The sequence below is a fragment of the Salvelinus fontinalis genome, chromosome 19, assembly GCF_029448725.1.
Source record: "Salvelinus fontinalis isolate EN_2023a chromosome 19, ASM2944872v1, whole genome shotgun sequence".
NCBI lineage: Eukaryota > Metazoa > Chordata > Actinopteri > Salmoniformes > Salmonidae > Salvelinus > Salvelinus fontinalis.
Window position 1 is genome coordinate 1,088,702 of NC_074683.1, and position 19,303 is coordinate 1,108,004.

At 42.2% G+C, this 19,303-nt stretch overlaps 1 protein-coding gene across 1 annotated transcript in view; it reads left to right on the top strand.

The window, feature by feature from the left end:
• LOC129816116 (DDB1- and CUL4-associated factor 6-like) overlaps positions 1–19,303 on the top strand; it is a 74,945-nt gene that overhangs the window by 26,475 nt on the left and 29,167 nt on the right. The window contains exons 3-8 of the mRNA XM_055870273.1: positions 8,981–9,073; positions 13,271–13,456; positions 13,647–13,760; positions 13,998–14,133; positions 15,595–15,806; positions 18,968–19,061. Coding sequence (XP_055726248.1) covers positions 8,981–9,073; positions 13,271–13,456; positions 13,647–13,760; positions 13,998–14,133; positions 15,595–15,806; positions 18,968–19,061 — 835 coding nt within the window. The remainder of the gene's footprint in view (positions 1–8,980; positions 9,074–13,270; positions 13,457–13,646; positions 13,761–13,997; positions 14,134–15,594; positions 15,807–18,967; positions 19,062–19,303) is intronic.

The following is a 19,303-nucleotide window of genomic DNA, read 5'->3' on the forward strand; positions in this document are numbered from 1 at the left end:
CCTTGTGAAGATGCTGGAGGAAACCGGTACAAAAGTATCTATATCCACAGTAAAGCGAGTCCTATATCGACATAACCAGAAAGGCCGCTCAGCAAGGAAGAAGCCACTGCTCCAAAACCGTCATAAAAAAGCCTGACTACGGTTTGCAACTGCACATGGGGACAAAGATCGTACTTTTTGGAGAAATGTTCTCTGGTCTGATGAAACAAAAATAGAACTGTTTGGCCAAAATGACCATCGTTATGTTTGGAGGAAAAAGGGGGATGCTTACAAGCTGAAGAACACCATCCCAGCCGTGAAGCACGGGGGTGGCAGCATCATGTTGTGGGGGTGCTTTGCTGCAGGAGGGACTGGTGCACTTCACAAAATAGATGGCATCATGAGGTGGGAAAATTATGTGGATATATTGAAGAAACATCTCAAGACGTCAGTCAGGAAGTTAAATCTTGGTCGCAAATGGGTCATCCAAGTGGACAATGACCCCAAGCATACTTCCTAAGTTGTAGCAAAATGGCTTAAGGACAACAAAGTCAAGGTATTGTAGTGGCCATCACAAAACCCTGACCTCAATCCTATAGAAAAATTGTGGGCAGAACTGAGAAAGCGTGTGCGAGCAAGGAGGCCTACAAACCTGACTCAGTTACTCCAGCTCTGTGAGGAGGAATGGGCCAAAATTCACCCAACTTATTGTGGGAAGCTTGTGGAAGGCTACCCGAAACGTTTGACCCAAGTTAAGCAATTTAAAGGCAATGTTACCAAATACTAATTGAGTGTATGTAAACTTCTGACCCACTGGGAATGTGATGAAAGAAATAAAAGCTGAAATAAATCATTCTCTCTACTATTATTCTGACATTTTATATTCTTAAAATAAACTGATGATCCTAACTGACCTAAGACAGGGAATTTTTACTCGGATGAAATGCCAGGAATTGTGACAAACTGAGTTAAATGTATTTGGCTAAGGTGTATGTAAACTTACGACTTCAACTGTATATATTTTTTAAATTAACCAGTTCTCAAGATTTGAAAATAAGTTTTCAGTGAATAGCCTATTTCTTGCACAATCTCGGCCTACATTTGTACAAAAAATTTCTGTAACATCAAATGTTGTGCTTTTCTAGGTTGATACCAGTTAACAGCAGTGTAGTATTTAATAGTGTGGCTGTGAGTGTTGAGCTCTGACCAGTCTGCTGATATCTTTTTGAAACCCGAGGCAGCCATATGGCCAGTCACACACACTGTCACACTGTCAGCCTGCCAGTCACTCCCTCTACCACTGCAAGCAGCCTGATGCTGGCTTGGGTCAAGGATTCTGTCATTCTAATCCTGTCCATTCAGTTGTTTGGAGTCTTCTGTTTGAAAAATAAAGAGATAAATAATTGATGAAACTGCTGCATAGTACAAACAAAAAGAGATTTCCGCCTCGCTTCGCGTTCTCAGGAAACTATGCAGTATTTTGTTTTTTTATGTATTATTTCTTAGATCATTACCCCAGGAAATCTTAAGTCTTATTACATACTGCCGGGAAGAACTATTGGATATAAGAGCGATGTCAACTTACCAACATTACGACCAGGAATACGACTTTCCCGAAGCGGATCCTCTGTTTGGACCACCACCCAGGACAATGGATCGGATCCCAGCCGGCGACCCAAAACAACGGCGCCGCAGGAGGGGCAGAAGAAGCAGTCTTCTGGTCAGGCTCCGTAGACGGGCACATCGCGCACCACTCCCGAGTTTACTACTTGCCAACGTCCAGTCTCTTGACAACAATGTAGACGAAATCCGTGCAAGGGTTGCCTTCCTGAGGCTGCATTCATTGTAAGCTGGGGATTTTAACAAGGCTAATCTGACAACAAGAATCCCTAAATTTTATCAGCATATTGAATGCGCTACCCGGGCGGAAAAAAATCCTCGACTATTATAACTCTAAATTCCGCGACGCATACAAAGCCCTGCCCCTCCCTCCTTTTGGAAAATCTGACCACGACTCCATGTTGTTGCTCCCAGCCTATAGACAGAAACTAAAACAGGAAACGCCCATGCTCAGGTCTGTTCAACGCTGGTCCGACCAATCTGATTCCACGCTTCAAGATTGTTTCGATCACGTGGACTGGGATATGTTCCGCATAGCGTCGGACAACATCATTGATGAATACGCTGATTCAGTAAGTGAGTTTATTAGCAAATGCATTGGTGATGTTGTACCCACAGCAACTATTAAAATCTTCCCCAACCAGAAACCGTGGATTGATGGCAGCATTCGTGCAAAACTAAAAGCGCGAACCACTGCTTTTAATCAGGGCAAGGAAACCGGTAAAATGACCGAATACAAACAGTGTAGCTATACCCTCCGCAAGGCAATCAAACAAGCTAAGCGTCAGTATAGAGACAAAGTAGAGTCGCAATTCAACGGCTAAGACACGAGAGGTATGTGGCAGGGTCTACAGTCAATCACGGACTACAAAATGAAAACCAGCCCTGTCGCGGACCACGATGTCCTGCTCCCAGACAAACTAAATGTCTTTGCTCACTTTGAGGTCAATACAGTGCCAACGACACAGCCCGCTACCAAAACCTGCGGGCTCTCCTTCACCGCAGTCAACGTGAGTAAAGCATTTAAACGTGTTAACCCTTGCAAGGCTGCCGGCACTGCCTCGCAAGGCTGCCGGCATCCCTAGCCGCGTCCTCAGAGCATGCGCAGACCAGCAGGCTGGTGTGTTGAAGGACATATTCAATCAATCCTTATCCCAGTCTGCTGTTCCCACATGCTTCAAGAGGGCCACCATTGTTCCTGTTCCCAAGAAAGCTAAGGTAATTGAGCTAAATGACTATCGCCCCGTAGCACTCACCTCCGTCATCATGGATCATATCACCTCCACCCTACCTGACACCCTAGACCAACTCCAATTTGCTTACCGCCCCAATAGGTCCACAGATGACGCAATCGCAATCACACTGCACACTGCCCTAACCCACCTGGACAAGAGGAATACCTATGTAAGAATGCTGTTCATCGACTACAGCTCAGCATTTAACACCATAGTATCCTCCAAACTCTTCATTAAGCTCGAGACCCTGGGTCTCGACCCCGCCCTGTGCAACTGGGTCCTGGACTTCCTGACGGGCCGCCCCCAGGTGGTGAAGGTAGGAAACAACATCTCCACCCCACTGATCCTCAACACTGGTGCCCCACAAGGGTGCGTTCTCAGCCCTCTCCTGTACTCTCTGTTCACCCATGACTGCGTGGCCATGTACGCCTCTAACTCAATCATCAAGTTTTCAGACAAACAGTGGTAGGCTTCTTTACCAACAACGACGAGACGGCCTACAGGGAGGAGGTGAGTGTCCTCGGAGTGTGGTGTCAGGAAAATAACATCACAATCAACTTCAACAAAACAAAGGAGATGATCGTGGACTTCAGGAAACAGCAGAGGGTGCACCCCCCTATCCACATCGACGGGACAGTAGTTTAGAAGGTGGAACGTTTTAAGTTCCTCGGCATACACATCACGGACAAACTGAAATGGTCCACCCACACAGACAGCTTGGTGAAAAAAGCGAAACAGTGCCTCTTCAACATCAGGAGGCTGAAGAAATTCGGCTTGTCCCCAAAAACACTCTCAACCTTTTACAGATGCACAATCGAGAGCATCCTGTCGGGCTGTATCACCGCCTGGTATGGCAACTGCTCCGCCCACAACCGTAAGGCTCTCCAGAGGGTAGTGAGGTCTGCACAACGCATCACTGGGGACAAACTACCTGCTCTCCAGGACACCTACACCACCCGATATCACAAGAAGGCCAATAAGATCATCAAGGACAACAACCACCCGAGCCACTGCCTGTTCACCCCGCTATCATCCAGAAGGCGAGGTCAGTACAGGTGCATCAAAACTGGGACCGATAGATAAAGCTGTTTTTCAATCTCAAGGCCATCAGACTGTTAAACAGCCATCACTAACATTGAGTGGCTGCTGCCAACATACTGACTCAATCTCTAGCCACTTTAATAATTATAAATGGGATGTAATAAATGTATCACTAGTCACTTTAAACTATGCCACTTTATATAATGTTTACATACACTACTCATCTCAAATGTATATACTGTACTCTATACCATCTACTGCATCTTGCCTATGCCGTTCGGCCATCGCTAATCCATATATATTTTTGTACATGTACATATTCTTATTCCATCCTTTACACATGTGTGTATAAGGTAGTTGTTGTGAAATTGTTAGATTCCTTGTTATAGTAGTACTGCATGGTCGGAACTAGAAGCACAAGCATTTCGCTACACTTGCATAAACATCTGCTAACCATGTGTATGTGACAAATAAAATTTGATTTGATACAATTTACTGCAATATTCCCGGATTGTAGGCTACATACATACACATAATTGCCCTAGCGAGTTCTTTCTAGTTGCGTTAGCGCTATTCTCTCAAACCAGTAGCTTGGAGTATATGGCATATCACACACCCCTACTCAACCCTTATCATATGAAAATGCAAAGGGACAAGAAGACGTAAGGAAGCCATTTTTAAATGTTGCTCCACTTCCTGTATCACCAGCCCCTGTCTCTCCCTAAGGTCCTGTCTGTCACTAACGTCCTCCATCTCATTTTGGAGACCTGAAGTCGTGGAAGTAATGGAGGGGGAAGTGCCCTCCAACATGTCACTTGTGCCATTCTAACTCACAACCCCTATTGTGCCTGTATGAGTGACAAGATGTTGTGTTTGGTGCTGGGGGCCATCACTTTTCAGTTTCTCAAATCCCAACACCACCTGTATTTCCAGATGTTGAAAGAGTACGATGGAAGAGATACATTTAGATCTACTCTGTAGATAACATACTGTACACAAGTATTGGATAACAGAAATAGACTAATACATACTGTATTGTCATGTAGGCTATTATTACACTTATTTGACTAAAATACCAATTTCTTTAACAGCCCCTTGCCCTTGTTCCTACTCCTTGGTGTAGGCATATGCAGATCTGAGTTTCTAAAGGGGGTTCAGGGGAGCTTGTGCCGTATTGCTGCTCACAATGTTCTTCTTCCTATAGATCTACAACATAGAAGGTACTGGGGCTAGGAGAAGAAACCACTGTAGGGTTTGGTTTCAGACGGATTCAGAATTAGGCTAGTCTGACTGAAGGACCAGAGGGGTATACTACACTGCTCAAAAAAATAAAGGGAATTTGTGGCCTGCTGGAGGTCATTTTGCAGGGCTCTGGCAGTGCACCTCCTTGCACTAAGGCGGAGGTACCGGTCCTGCTGCTGGGTTGTTGCCCTCCTACGGCCTCCTCCACCTCTCCTGATGTACTGGCCTGTCTCCTGGTAGGGCCTCCATGCTCTGGACACTACGCTGACAGACACAGCAAAACTTTTTGCCACAGTTCGCATTGATGTGCCATCCTGGATGAACTGCACTACCCAAGCCACTTGTGTGGGTTGTAGACTCCGTCTCATGCTACCACTAGAGTGAGACCACCGCCAGCATTCAAAAGTGACCAAAACATCAGCCAGGAAGCATAGGAACTGAGAAGTGGTCTGTGGTCACCACCTGCAGAATCACTCCTGTTTTGGGGGGTGTCTTACTAATTGCCTATAATTTTCACCTTTTGTCTATTCCATTTGCACAACAGCATGTGACATTTATTGTCAATCAGTGTTGCTTCCTAAGTGGACAGTTTGATTTCACAGAAGTGTGATTGACTTGGAGTTACATTGTGTTGTTTAAGTGTTCCCTTTATTTTTTTGAGCAGTGTATAAAGCAGGATCAATGCGTTAGCCATTTAACTTGGATAAATAACCAAAAATAACTATTGGTTTTCTGGTTCATTTAAGAAAGCTAAACTTACAAATGTATTTTTGGTTGTTGAGTCAGTTAGACCATGCCTATTTCAAGTTTATCTTTCTAAAAAAATAAAAAGTAATTTCTGAATATTTAGGTAAGTTAGCTGGCTAATTCATTGATCCTACTTTGTAGTATACCCTCAGGTTGAGGCTGGGGAGTGGAGGGTGGTAGGGACCTGGGCAGCCAGGGGCATCTGGGCAGCAGAAGGTGGCACACTAGGTGGTCAGGGCTGACAGACACACAGTATTCCTACAGAGTTTGATCAAGTAGTATCCGTATACAACACAACATGCAGAAGAATGTGTAATGCAAGTGATAGGATAGGCCTATATTAACATCAAGCTACAGTCTGCTTGAACAAAAAAGATGGCTGTTGTGGCAGACTAGTCTGACTGAACCAAAATGATTTTCCCATTGTTCCGTTGTGAGCAGAACCCTATTTATGTTTTGCTCAGTTCTGACAAGAAAATTAAGTTCTGAGCTGGTTCTAACCGTATCATTCCTTTTTTAACCTGTGAAATCAACATCGTTTTTATATTTAGCTCATTCATTTACTCCCCCAATTAGCGCCGATAGAGCAGCTTGCTGTGGAACTGGTAAGATCGTTATTTACATGTTTGATTGGTCAGATAAGTGCAGGGCGGAGATGCCACTGAAATTTCACGGGTGTTTGGAGAGCAAGAGAGAGGGGTGAACATGGAGAGTGCTTGGCTTGAAGCACTGAACATCATTACATGACGTGAATTGTAATGTGTTTAGGCTATTACGAGCATGAGAACTTTACAGAATTACAGTGCCTTCAGAAATGATTCACACCTATTGACTTTTTCCATATTTTGTTGTGTTACAGCCTGAAATGTAAAATTGATTAAATTGAGATTTTGTGTCACTGGCCTACACACAATATCCTATAATGTCTAAGTGGAATGATATTTTTAGAAATGTTTACAAATTAATAAAAAATGAAAAGCTGAAATGTCTTCAGTCAATAAGCATTCAACCCCGTTGTTATTATGGCAAATCTAAATAAGTTCAGGAGTAAAAACGTGCTTAACAAGTCACATAATAAGTTGCATGGACTCACTCTGTGTGCAATAATAGTGTTTAACATGATTTTTTATGACTACCTCATCTCTGTACCCCACACATAAAATGATCAGTCGACCAGTGAATTTCAAACCGATTCAAGTACAAAGACCAGGGACGTTTTCCAATGCCTTTCAAAAAGAAGGGCACCTGTTGGTAGATGGATTTTTTTTTAAAGCAGACAGTGATTATCCCTTTGCGCATGGTGCTGTTATTAATAACACTGTGGATGTTGTATCAGTACACCCAGTCACTACAAAGATACAGGTGTCCTTCCTAACGCAGTTGCCGGAGAGGAAGGAAACTGCTGGGATTTCACCATGAGGCCAATGGTGACTTTAAATCAGTTACAATGTTTAATGTCTGTGGTAGGAGAAACTGAGGATGGATCAACAACATTGCACTAAAGGAAAACTGCAAAAAATGTGAAGAAGAAATTAACTCTATGTCCTGAATACAAATCCAACACAACACATCACTGAGTACCAGTCTTCATATTTTCAAGCAAGGTTGGTGGCTGCATCATGTAATGGGTATGCTTGTCATCAGCAAGGACTAGGGAGTTTTATAGGATAAAAATAAATGCAATAGAGCTAAGCACAGGCAAAATCCTCGAGGAAAACCAGGTTCAGTTTGCTTTCCAACGGACACTGGGAGATGAATTCACTTTTTAGCAGGAAAATAACCTAAAACACAAGGCCAAATCTACACTGGAGTTGCTTACCAAGACAACATTGAATGTTCCTGAGTGGCCTAATTAGTTTTGACTTAAACCGGCTTAAATCTATTGCAAGGAATGGCTGTCTAGCAATGATGAACAACCAACTTGACAGAGCTTAAAAACTTTTTTAAAAGAATAATGTGCAAATATTGTACAATCCAGGTGTGCAAAGCTCTTAGACTTACCCAGAAAGACTCACAGCTGTAATCACTGTCAAAGGGGATTCTAGCATGTATGACTCAGGGGTGTGAATATTTATATACATTTGATATTTCAGCATTTTATTTAAAATAAATGTGCAAAACAAATGTCGTTATGGGGTATTTGTGTGTGTGTAGATGGGTGTGATTTTTTTATTTTATTGAATCCATTTTGAATTCAGGCTGTACCACAACAGGGGTATGAATACTTTCTGAAGCTACTTTACATTAGGAATGTATATATATTTTTTAATTAACCAGTTCTCGAATTGGAAATAACAGTTTTCAATCTAGGCCTACATTTGTACAATAATGTTCTGTGACGTATAATGTTGTGCTTTTCTAGGTTGATACCAGTTAACAGCAGTGTAGTATTTAATAGCGTGTCTGTATTGCGTCTTGGCCACCACTGACATACAGTGTTAGCAGAGTGGTGACAACAGGAAAAGATTCTTACCCCCTTTGGAGAGACTTTAGTGTTCTTTATCAGTGAAAGATAATCTGTCTGTTTCCAATGCATGACATCGTCCCCCACATTTAGAATGAGCTCCCTTTTGTGTCTGTATAGTGTGGTGTGTTTGTGTGTCTTTCTAATCTAAACCATCAACCATATATCTAGTTACAGCATACGTGTGTTATTTTAGCACATAACACACCACTCTTACTAAGATAGTGTATTTTATCGGACAGTGATGTGAGCAGTTTCTCCGAAATTACAGCCATTCTGTGAAAATGCAATACCATTTAAAGTGTTTTAAATCTGCTCGACAAGGGAGGGAAAATTAAACACGACAGGGGATTAAGTTACCCAGAAAGACTATTTGGAAATTGGGGGGGTGGATGGGGAGGAGGCGTGAAATAATAATCTAAGGACCCAAAGACACAACGCCTAGAGAAGGCGTTCACCGCCTTTAGTTCCATTCTAGTTCCATATTTGTAATTTGGTGAACGTTCACCTGGTTACCTATTTGATTTGAGGGACAGTGACATATTCAGATGTTACACCTTAGATTGGTTTAGGAACATCCACAGTTGTAGACTTTAACAATATTGTTATCTGCTCCAGGGAGTGAACTCACACTGTATTTTGTCCCAATCAGGTCAATACCATATCCTGGAACGATACAGGGGAGTACATCCTGTCAGGGTCAGACGATACCAACCTGGTCATCACAAACCCATACAACAGAAAGGTAAGGAGAGCTTGAGTCTGATGTACTGTATACCACACCTGGGTTCAAAAAGTGTATTTTGAAATAGTATTTGACCCAGTTTTGTTGGATACAGATTAACCTGATGACCTTACAATCACCAACATCATGTAGCTAACTGTGTTATAACAATAGGATCGTCCTGGGTTAAATGATAATGGATTTATAGAGAGAGTGCTTTATTGGTGCTCATTATATTGTGGCGACAGGTAGCCTAGTGGTTAGAGCGTTGGACTAGTAACCGAAAAAGGTTGCAAGATTTTATCCCCGAGCTGACAAGGTAAAAATCTGTCCTTCTGCCCATGAACAAGGCAGTTAACCCACTGTTCCTAAGCCGTCATTGAAAATAGGAATTTGTTCTTAACTGACTTTCCTAGTTAAATAAAGAAAAAATAACAAAACATTTTTTTTTTTAAATATGCCTGCTGAAAGATCTGTCTTGCCGATAAATACGGACAAAGAAAAAAGCAGACAGTGGTTAGATGTCTATAAACCTATCACCCTAATCAACAGTCAAATAAATTGGCGTGGAGGGATTCTTAAAAATCTAAATCCGTGTTGATATGAAACATGAGTGACCTGGGTCAATTAAGCCCTGGCTTTATTTTTTTCAGTGCCCGGCCGTGCATTAAGTAAACCTTTTTCAGCCCTCTTATATTTTACAATTATTATCCAATCACTTAAAGGTGCAATATGCAGATTACTCTCCGCCATTTCGTCAGTTTATGTGACAAAACAAGCAAGCAAGTATAGAGCATGGGTATTCAACTCTTACCCTACGAGGTCCGGAGCTTGCTGGTTTTACCTGATAATTAATTGTAGAGAATCATTGTATATCTGCACTGCTGTGAAATACCTTTTCTTTAACCCAAAATATTGTATTTTCAGCTGTTTGAAGCTGGTGTACAAAACCAAAAGTAAAAGATGCAAAAACATAAGAACCAGAAGTATAGAAATAGCGCGCATAGAACACATCTACCGCTTCTTAGACTTGCTTTCAAGTAGAATGACAGATCTATAGCTCACATTTTGATGTGAATTTGGTCGCCTCACACAAAAGGTTACATCTTAAAGCTTTACATTTTATAAGCATCTTAGTCGAGCACAATTCAACTGACCAGAATGTTTTTTGCGTGATTGAGTTGACTTCAGTTGATGAAGCATGGGAGAGGTTTCATCAAGGTTTGCCTTTGAATCAGAAGACATCGGGAGCAACTCATCCCAGTGGTCTTCAATGGAGATGAAGAGGACACCAGGAGAGGGAGACACTATTGAGACGCTCATACACAGTAAAATTGCAAGAGTTAATTAAACTCCTATGGAGTCAAATGTAACACTATTTTGGGTGTTATATGGTACCACCCCCACTACTCTGGTCATTGTGTGGATATTTTTGGAGTTAAAAATGACACTAAATGGAGTAAATTTCCAACTCTCAGAATTGCTTAAATTTAACTTTACTCTTTTCAGTGTTGTTTAAATTAAATTTTACTTTTTTCAGTGTTGTTTTGAATCAACTCCCTTTCCATTTTGCACATTTCTGTGTTGTTTTGAATTAACAATCATCTACAGCAGAGTGCATTTCTCCAGTTTATTTCCTTTGAGTTATACGAGTGTAAAGCCTTATTTGAATATTTCTTAATGTGTCACATTATGGTGGTTTGCGATGTGATATCACATTTCTGTGGAAGTCAACTTGCAGGAAGATATCATTCACAACTTGCATTCAGAATGCTTGTCATAGTAGGGAAGAAAATACAATGCACTATATGTACAAAAGTATGTGGACACTAGAGGTCGACCGATTATGATTTTTCAACGCCGATACCGATTATTGGAGGCCCCAAAAAATCTGATACCTATTAATCGGACGATTTTTATATTTGTAATTATGACAATTACAACAATACTGAATGAACAATGAACACTTTTTTATTTTAACTTAATATAATACATCAATAAAAACAATTTAGTCTCAAATAAATGATGAAACATGTTCAATTTGGTTTAAATAATGCAAAAACAAAGTGTTGGAGAAGAAAGTAAAAGTATGTAAAAAAAGCTAACGTTTAAGTTCCTTGCTCAGAACAGAATATGAAAGCTGGTGGTTCCTTTTAACATGAGTCTTCAATATTCCCAGGTAAGAAGTTTTAGGTTGTAGTTATTATTGGACTATTTCTCTCTATACCATTTGTATTTCATATACCTTTGACTATTGGATGTTCTAATAGGTACTTTAGTATTGCCAGCCTAATATTGGGAGTTGATAGGCTTGAAGTCATAAACAGCATTGCAAAGAGCTTCAGGCAAACGCAGTAAAGTGCTGTTTGAATGAATGCTTACGAGCGTGCTGCTGCCTACCACCGCTCAGTCAGACTGCTCTATCAAATCATAGACTGAATTATAATATAATAACACTCAGAAATACGAGCCTTAGGTCATTAATATGGTCAAATCTGGAAACTATCATTTCGAAAACAAAAGGTTTATTCTTTCAGTGAAATACAGAACCGTTCCTTATTTTATCTAACGGGTGGCATCCATAAGTCTAAATATTGCTGTTACATTGCACAACCTTCAATGTTATGTCATAATTATGTAAAATTCTGGCAAATTATATTGTATAGACAAACATTGGCAGTAGAATGGCCTTACTGAAGAGCTTAGTGACTTTCAACGTGGCACTGTCATAGGATGCCACCTTTCCAACAAGTCAGTTCCTCAGATTTCTGACCTTCTAGAGCTGCCCTGGTCAATTATAAGTGCTGTTATTGTGAAGTGGAAACATCTAGGAGCAACAACGGCTCAGCCGCAAAGTGGTAGGCCACACAAGCTCACAGAACTGTATCTCCGAGTGCTGAAGCGGTTGCAACACTCACTACCGAGTTCCAAACTGCTTCTGGAAGCAACATCAGCACAAGAACTGTTCTTCGGGAGCTTCATGAAATGTGTTTCCATGGCCGAGAAGCCGCACACAAGCCTAAGATCACCATGCGCAATGCCAAGCGTCGGCTGGAGTGGTGTAAAGCTCGCTGCCATTGGACTCTGGAGCAGTGGAAACGCATTCTCTGGAGTGATGAATCACGCTTCGAATCACGGTTTGGCGGATGCCAGGAGAGCTTTGACACCTGCCCCAATGCATAGTGTCAAGTTTGTAACGTTTGTTGGAGGAGGAATAATGGTCTGGGGCTGTTTTTCATGGTTCGGGCTAGGCCCCTTAGTTCCAGTGAAGGGAAATCTTAATGCTACAGCATACAATGACATTCTAGACGATTCTGTGATTCCAACTTTGGCAACAGTTTGGGGAAGTCCCTTTTCTGTTTCAGCATTACAATGCCTCCGTGCACAAAGGAAGGCCCATACAGAAATGGTTTGTCGAGATCAGTGTGGAAAAACTTGACTGGCCTGCATAGAGCCCCGACCTTAAACCCATCTAACACCTTTGGGATGAATTAGGATGCTGACTGCAAGCCAGGCCTAATCTCCCAATATCAGTGCCCGACTTCACCAATGCTCTTGTGGCTGAATGGAAGCAAGTCCCTACAGCAATGTTCCACATCTAGTGGAAAGCCTTCGCAGAAGAGTGGAGGCTGTTATAGCAGCGAAGGGGACCAACTCCATATTAATGCCCATGATTTTGGAATGAGATGTTCGACGAGTAGTTGTCCACATACTTTTGGTCAGGTAGTGTACATCAAGGCTACGTATACTCACTATCTCACAAACGGTTGCTATAAATCCAACCAATTACAGATTGGAATAGTTTTGAAAAATGTATTTTTCTTATCTTTGTGTAGCATAAGATTTTTTTAAAATCTATGTACATGCGAAAACACCGATTTTGAAACAAACAATTAATAAAAATCTACCCGCAACAGAGCATGCTGGGAAATATGACAGAGGCCTCTCCCACATCTGTGAATAACTCCATAGATTTAACTCAGTCTCTGGTTACTCTTAATGGAGTTAAAAGTTCTCCGTCCCAATGAACTCCAGTTATCAACTCCAGGGAGTGTATTAACTCTCTTGAGTGTTAAGATAGCTCCCAGTAGAGTCAATTTAACTTAAAAATGTTTAACACCGATTTCATATATCCTTCATTTCGTACGTATACAACAGAGCCAACCACACACACCACTGCAACTTGCTACACACTCTCCTCTCTGAAACTCTCCCCAGGTTAAGGCAACCATACGGTCGGGTCACCGGGCAAACATCTTCAGTGCTAAGTTCTTGCCCCAGACCAGTGACCAGCAGATCATCTCGTGCTCTGGGGATGGTATCATCTACTACACCCACACAGAGAAGAGCCCCGACATCAACAGGCAGTGCCAGTTCACCTGCCACTACGGCACAGCCTATGAGGTACTGTACACAAGGGTTTCTCAACTTGTTTTGTACCAGGAAGTTGGAACTAGGATGATTTTTTTTGTGTGGCTAATTGAAAATAGGTTGAGGGAGCTATGCAAATATTGTTATTTTTTCACATCCTCCCACCTTTCTCTCTCTCTTTCCCTTCCTCTTGTTGCGCTCTCTCCTCCTGTTCTGCTGTTAGATTATGACGGTACCCAACGACCCGTACACGTTCCTGTCGTGTGGGGAGGACGGCACCGTGCGCTGGTTTGACTTGCGCATGAAGACCAGCTGCACTAAAGAGGACTGCAAAGATGTAAGAAAGGGAAAAAAATTACATGTGTATTGATTTTGAACACCAACAATCAGCATTTATCTCTCATTCCTTTTTGTTTGTCTTTATTGGTCTATTATTTGGCCTCTTGTATTTGTATGCATATCCTTCTTATTTTATCTTCTTATTTGTATAGTATATCACACCTTTTTATCTTGCCGGTTTGGCTGATTTTAGCCAACTAGTCTGTTGTTGTTTACGTTCCCTTCCTCTCACCAGGACATCTTGATAAACTGTCGGCGGGCGGCGACGTCCATCTCCATCTGTCCGCTGGTGCCCTATTACCTGGCGGTGGGCTGCTCCGACAGCTCAGTACGCATCTACGACAGACGCATGCTGGGCACCAGGGCTACGGGTAACAAACAACTCTGTCCTCTGATTTAGTTCTATCCAAATGTATCTCTCTCGCTCTGCGTATGTCTGTCTGTCTTTGTTGTACATCTGTCTGTCTGAATTTTTATCAATAGATATTTCATGGACTGGAAGATCAGTTAGTCAACACTCCCCTGTCATATTGTATTATTCTATCAGTGTATCTATGGATATATCTATACTCCTATCCACTCTGCTGTTGGGACAGTGCAATCACCCATACTCCAGCACCTGCTACTGCTTTTCACTTTGCCCTTATTCCAGAGTGCAGCAGTACACTGTGGCAGCCAGGTCTTTGGGTTGACAGATGAGGGCAATGCACTAGAGGCTGTCTTGTCTGTCTGTGTCTGTCTCAGTGCTGCCATCGCCCTGTGGGCTAGAGAAAGATGAATGTCTGTTCCATTAAGTGCACTCTAGTCTAGATGGCTGGGCTGTGTCGATCTGGCATCCTCTGAATGCTCTATCATTGTGGAACACAGACAGGATCTAGGATCTAACCTTAACCATTGGAGCCAATGTCATCGAACGAGTGAAATGCATGTTGTTTTCAAACTCTCGGTTCTCCAATCGAAGGTGTTCCTGCATATAAATACTTAGGCATTAGGATTGACATGGATTTGACGTTTAAAAAACAGATGAGCTGGTTAAGAAGTTAAGATTTAATGTTGGCTTCTTCTACAGAAACAGATTGTGCCTTTCTCTAAGCAGTACGATGCAGATTATTCAGTGAACCTTTTGGTCTGTTCTTGATTATGGTGATATTATTTATCGAAGTGCAGCTGCTACTACTCTTAAACATTTAGATGCCGTCTACCACAGTGCCCTTCGTTTTGTTACAGCTGACAGTTTTGATACTCATCACTGCATCCTGTATCAAAAGATAGGCTGGACTTCACTAAAGACCCGTAGATCTCTACATTACTCCCTAATTGTTTACATGCCCCTACTTCATAAACGTCCGTCTCTCCGTCTTATATAACTTTGCTGTTGAAGTATAGATACCGGAGTTGCCTAATCCGTTCATAGGATTGTTTAACTCTCCTACGGTCTCCACAGAGCTTGGTAAATCTGCTTTTAGTTTTAATGCACCGTATTGCTGGAACAAAATTCAAAATACATTTCATCTTGATGTTCGGGCAAATTAAATTATTGTTTGGTGACTGTTTTCTGGGTGATTTGTGATATTTCATTTGTGGTTCCCATGACTGTGATTTTGTATTTTAATGTGTATAGATAGATATATATAGTTAGGGTCTAATGTGTATATACAGGGCACATTTGTAAAAGAGACCTCAATATGTCTTTCCTGTTAAAATAAAGGTTAAATAATAGAAACATTTGGAGTTACGCTACTACTGACTTTGTTTAGTTTAACTCTGCCCCATGTTATTTCCCCCTACTTGCCTCTGACTGTCTCACTAAATTCTCTGCCCCCCTCCCTCAGGTAACTACATGGGCCGTGGAACGACGGGCATGTGTGTGCGCTTTGTCCCCGCCCACCTGTCCAACAAGTTATGTCGCGTGACGTCGCTCTGCTACAGCGGGGACGGACAGGAGGTGCTGGTCAGCTACTCTTCAGACTACATCTACCTGTTTGACCCCAAAAATGACCAGGCCCGAGAGCTGAAGGGCCCATCCGAGGAGAGGAGGGAGGAGGTGAGGAGAGGAGGGAGGAGAGGAGGGAGGAGAGGAGGGGGGAGGTGAGGAGAGGAGGAGGAGAGGAGGGAGGAGGTGAGGAGAGGAGGGAGGAGGAGAGGAGAGGAGGGAGGAGCTGAGAAGGGAAGAGACGCCACCGTTTTAGTTTGTTAAATATGAAAGGTGTATACTTCTCTATGCACAGCCAGGCTAGGATACACACACTGTGTTTGCCCCACTGTGAAAGTGTGTATACGTACTTCAGTATTTTTACATACACTCTCCTTCTGTGTGTTAAAAATATTAAAGAGCAATTACATGAGTCAGTGAGGGATTTTATCACGGTACCATGTTGTTTATTGTCCATATTGGACTTTGCTGGGAGCATAAACACACACATGGCCAGACAAGACATAGGCTTCTAATGTAAGCACGGTTGGGGAGTAATGTAATCCGTTTTTATGTAAGCCGTTACGTTACCAGCAAAAATATTGTAATGAGATTACAGATACTTTTGAAAAACTAGAGGATTACTTCGAGGATTACTTTAAATTCAGAAAGGATGTTTGCGGGGGAAAAAACTTTGGCACGACATTCAAATCAGCATTACAAAAAGGCGCAAGTTTAAGTTTGTTCCACCTGAGCGAGTCTGACCACAAGTCAGAGACCACTATGATGACACACCAAATGTGTTTGATGGATTGTGGGAAAAGAGCAGGAATAGGCTTTGTAGGCTTCAGTCCAAGCTATGTCTTCCAATGGTGCGACTGTTGTCAGCGTTCAAAGATGATCGAACTTAAATAAACGCTTGGAGGTAAGGATGACAGCAGTGGTGTAGTCTACGGCGATACGGATATCACTTATTATTGATATCTAGATAGCGCATTGATGTGAATCACACTGTTGCTGTTTCATTTAGCTATTTGAGTCTTACGGATTGTGGTTGTTGTGGATGGCTGTTCACAAATCTAAATGTGTATTTGAAGCCAATAATGGTTGAATTTAAGACGTTTAAGCTGCCTATCAATCATTGTTTTTGAAACCAGTGGACAGCCAGTGAAAAATGCGCTCTTGCAACAGCTGCAAAGTGCGGATCCCAGCCTATGGAATAAAAGTAAGGTTTTTATTGCTCAATCTAAAACTGTATACATATGCTCAACCTTGCACACTTTTGATATTTTTGGATTTATATATATCCATTGATTCTTGAAGAATATAACTTATGAGCTTAGTACAACTGTCACACTCCATGAGAACCCAAAATATAAGCTTGTATTTCCCAAATGTTTGTAAACATTGTAAATGTAAACAAACACTGTATAGCCTCATAACATGGTTCAAACAATAATTTATATATCATGGATGGTCAGTCCTTGCATCCATAGCTCTGTCTATTTATCTGAGTTGGTTACATTTCTCCAGACCCATCCCTCAGCTTTTTACCAAAACAGGTGACCGTTTTGTTATTGGTTCATCTGTGAATTTGCTCTTTAAACAGCTGCATATTATCAAGATTTCAAAGTGTCACCAACAGAAAGGTAAACAATAGGCCTATAGCAAATGCAGCATATGGCATTCATTTTCACATGTAAATAGCACTTTTCAGTAGTGCTCAAAGCATGCCATTCCATGAGCACAACATTTATTTTCCAACTCGAACCAGTGAGCCCAATCAGTCCTCCATGACAACAAAATCATAAACAACAGAGTAGGGCTGGCTAAAAAGTCCTTAGTTTTGGGGTCATGCTCAGGTTAAACAATTTAGCTAATCTATACTTCTATATTTCCAAATCCTATTCTTGAAGATCAAGGGGTATAACATTTATTGGAATGACTAAAATTCTGATAGACTTTGGTTTTTAATGTAAAGATATAATTTAGTCATATTATTCTATGTAGTAGAACGTGATGGGTTAGAAGAAGCCTACATAACCAACCCATAAAGTAAAATGTGACATCCATATATGGCCAGCTATGTAAACTTTAACATTGATTTATCCTGCAATAGATGTCGTTCAGTTGGTAGCATACATTTTTGTCTTCTAATGCCTGTTAAGGGGAAAGTAATCTAAAAGTAATGGAATATAATCAGATTACGTTACTGAGTTTGGGTAATCCAAAAGTTACGTTACTAATTAGAATTTTCGACAGGTAACTAGTAACTGTAATGGATTACATTTAGAAAGTAACCTACCCAACCCTGAATGTTAGCTCCCCCTCCACTCTCAAACCAAGGGGATGTTGATTGTAAACAGACATAGCTGGCTTTGTGTTGAGTGACTGAAGTGCTCTCAGGGCATCTTCTGTTAATGTGTTGTGCGGTGGCAGCTGGTGCAGTGAGAGGAACAAACAACCCTGACAGGCCTGAGGTAGGACATAAAGAGCGAGGAAGAGGGGAAGGAAGAAAGAGAGGGAACAGGAGGATTAAGAGGGAGAATAAAATTAAAAGGAGATGAGCGAAGGAGCACACACTAGATTCCAGGGGAAGGAAGACAAGAAAAGATTCTGCTCATAAACTCAGTGGTGCACACACACTCACACACTCCCACAAACAAACACAGCCTCTGTAAGGACGTGGGCCAAGTTAAGAGTAAGAGCTTGGGGGGAACCAGTTTTTCTGGATGTGCTAGATCACGGTGCCAGTCTCCTCAGCTGTCGCAACTGTCACCCGGCTCTGCTCCCGCATGCCTTTCTAAATGCAGCTACCGATGCAGGCAATGTTCCACCACTCACCCCACCGAAATAGACCAGAACGGGGACTGTAGGGCCTGCCAAGGAATCTTTTTACCTCTCTCTAATGCTCTCTGCCTCCTCCACCCATAATCTTACTCCTGCAACCCTACTTGTGCAACTCTTTGTCACACCTTCAGCCCTCTCACTATCTCGCCTGTTTTTTTCTCCTCTCCTCAGCTCTTTACCTTCTCTCACCCCCTCCCTCTCGCTCTATTTATTTAACTCTCCACACAGTTGTGATTCTCTGTCTCTCCCACGTTCTCGCTCTCCCTTCATCTCTCTCTACTGAAGTTGGCTGTCCCTCTCTCTATCTGTCCCCAGGAGAGGAGTTAAGGCACCAGTGTTGGGTGACCAGGTCCCTGGCTCTAGGCCTGTTTTCCTGTGTGGGGGAGTGACTGGGACTGTGCCATGGCTTAACTATGCTTAATGTTTTGTGTGTGTCCCCACAGCTGCGGCAACCCCCAGTGAAGCGTCTTCGTCTACGAGGTGACTGGTCTGACACTGGACCCCGTGCTCGCCCTGAGAGCGAGAGAGAGCGGGACGGTAAGAGTGCACAATCACTCTCACAACAAACACATAGTCTTCCTCTCTCTCTTCTCTATTGACTCCTCAGTCTCTCTGTTATTCTTAATTGATATGACTGAACACAGACACACACATTCTACTCTCTCTCTTTCTCTCTCTCTCTCTCTCTCTCTCTCTCTCTCTCTCTCTCTCTCTCTCTCTCTCTCTCTCTCTCTCTCTCTCTCTCTCTCTCTCTCTCTCCTCTCTCTCTCTCTCTCTCT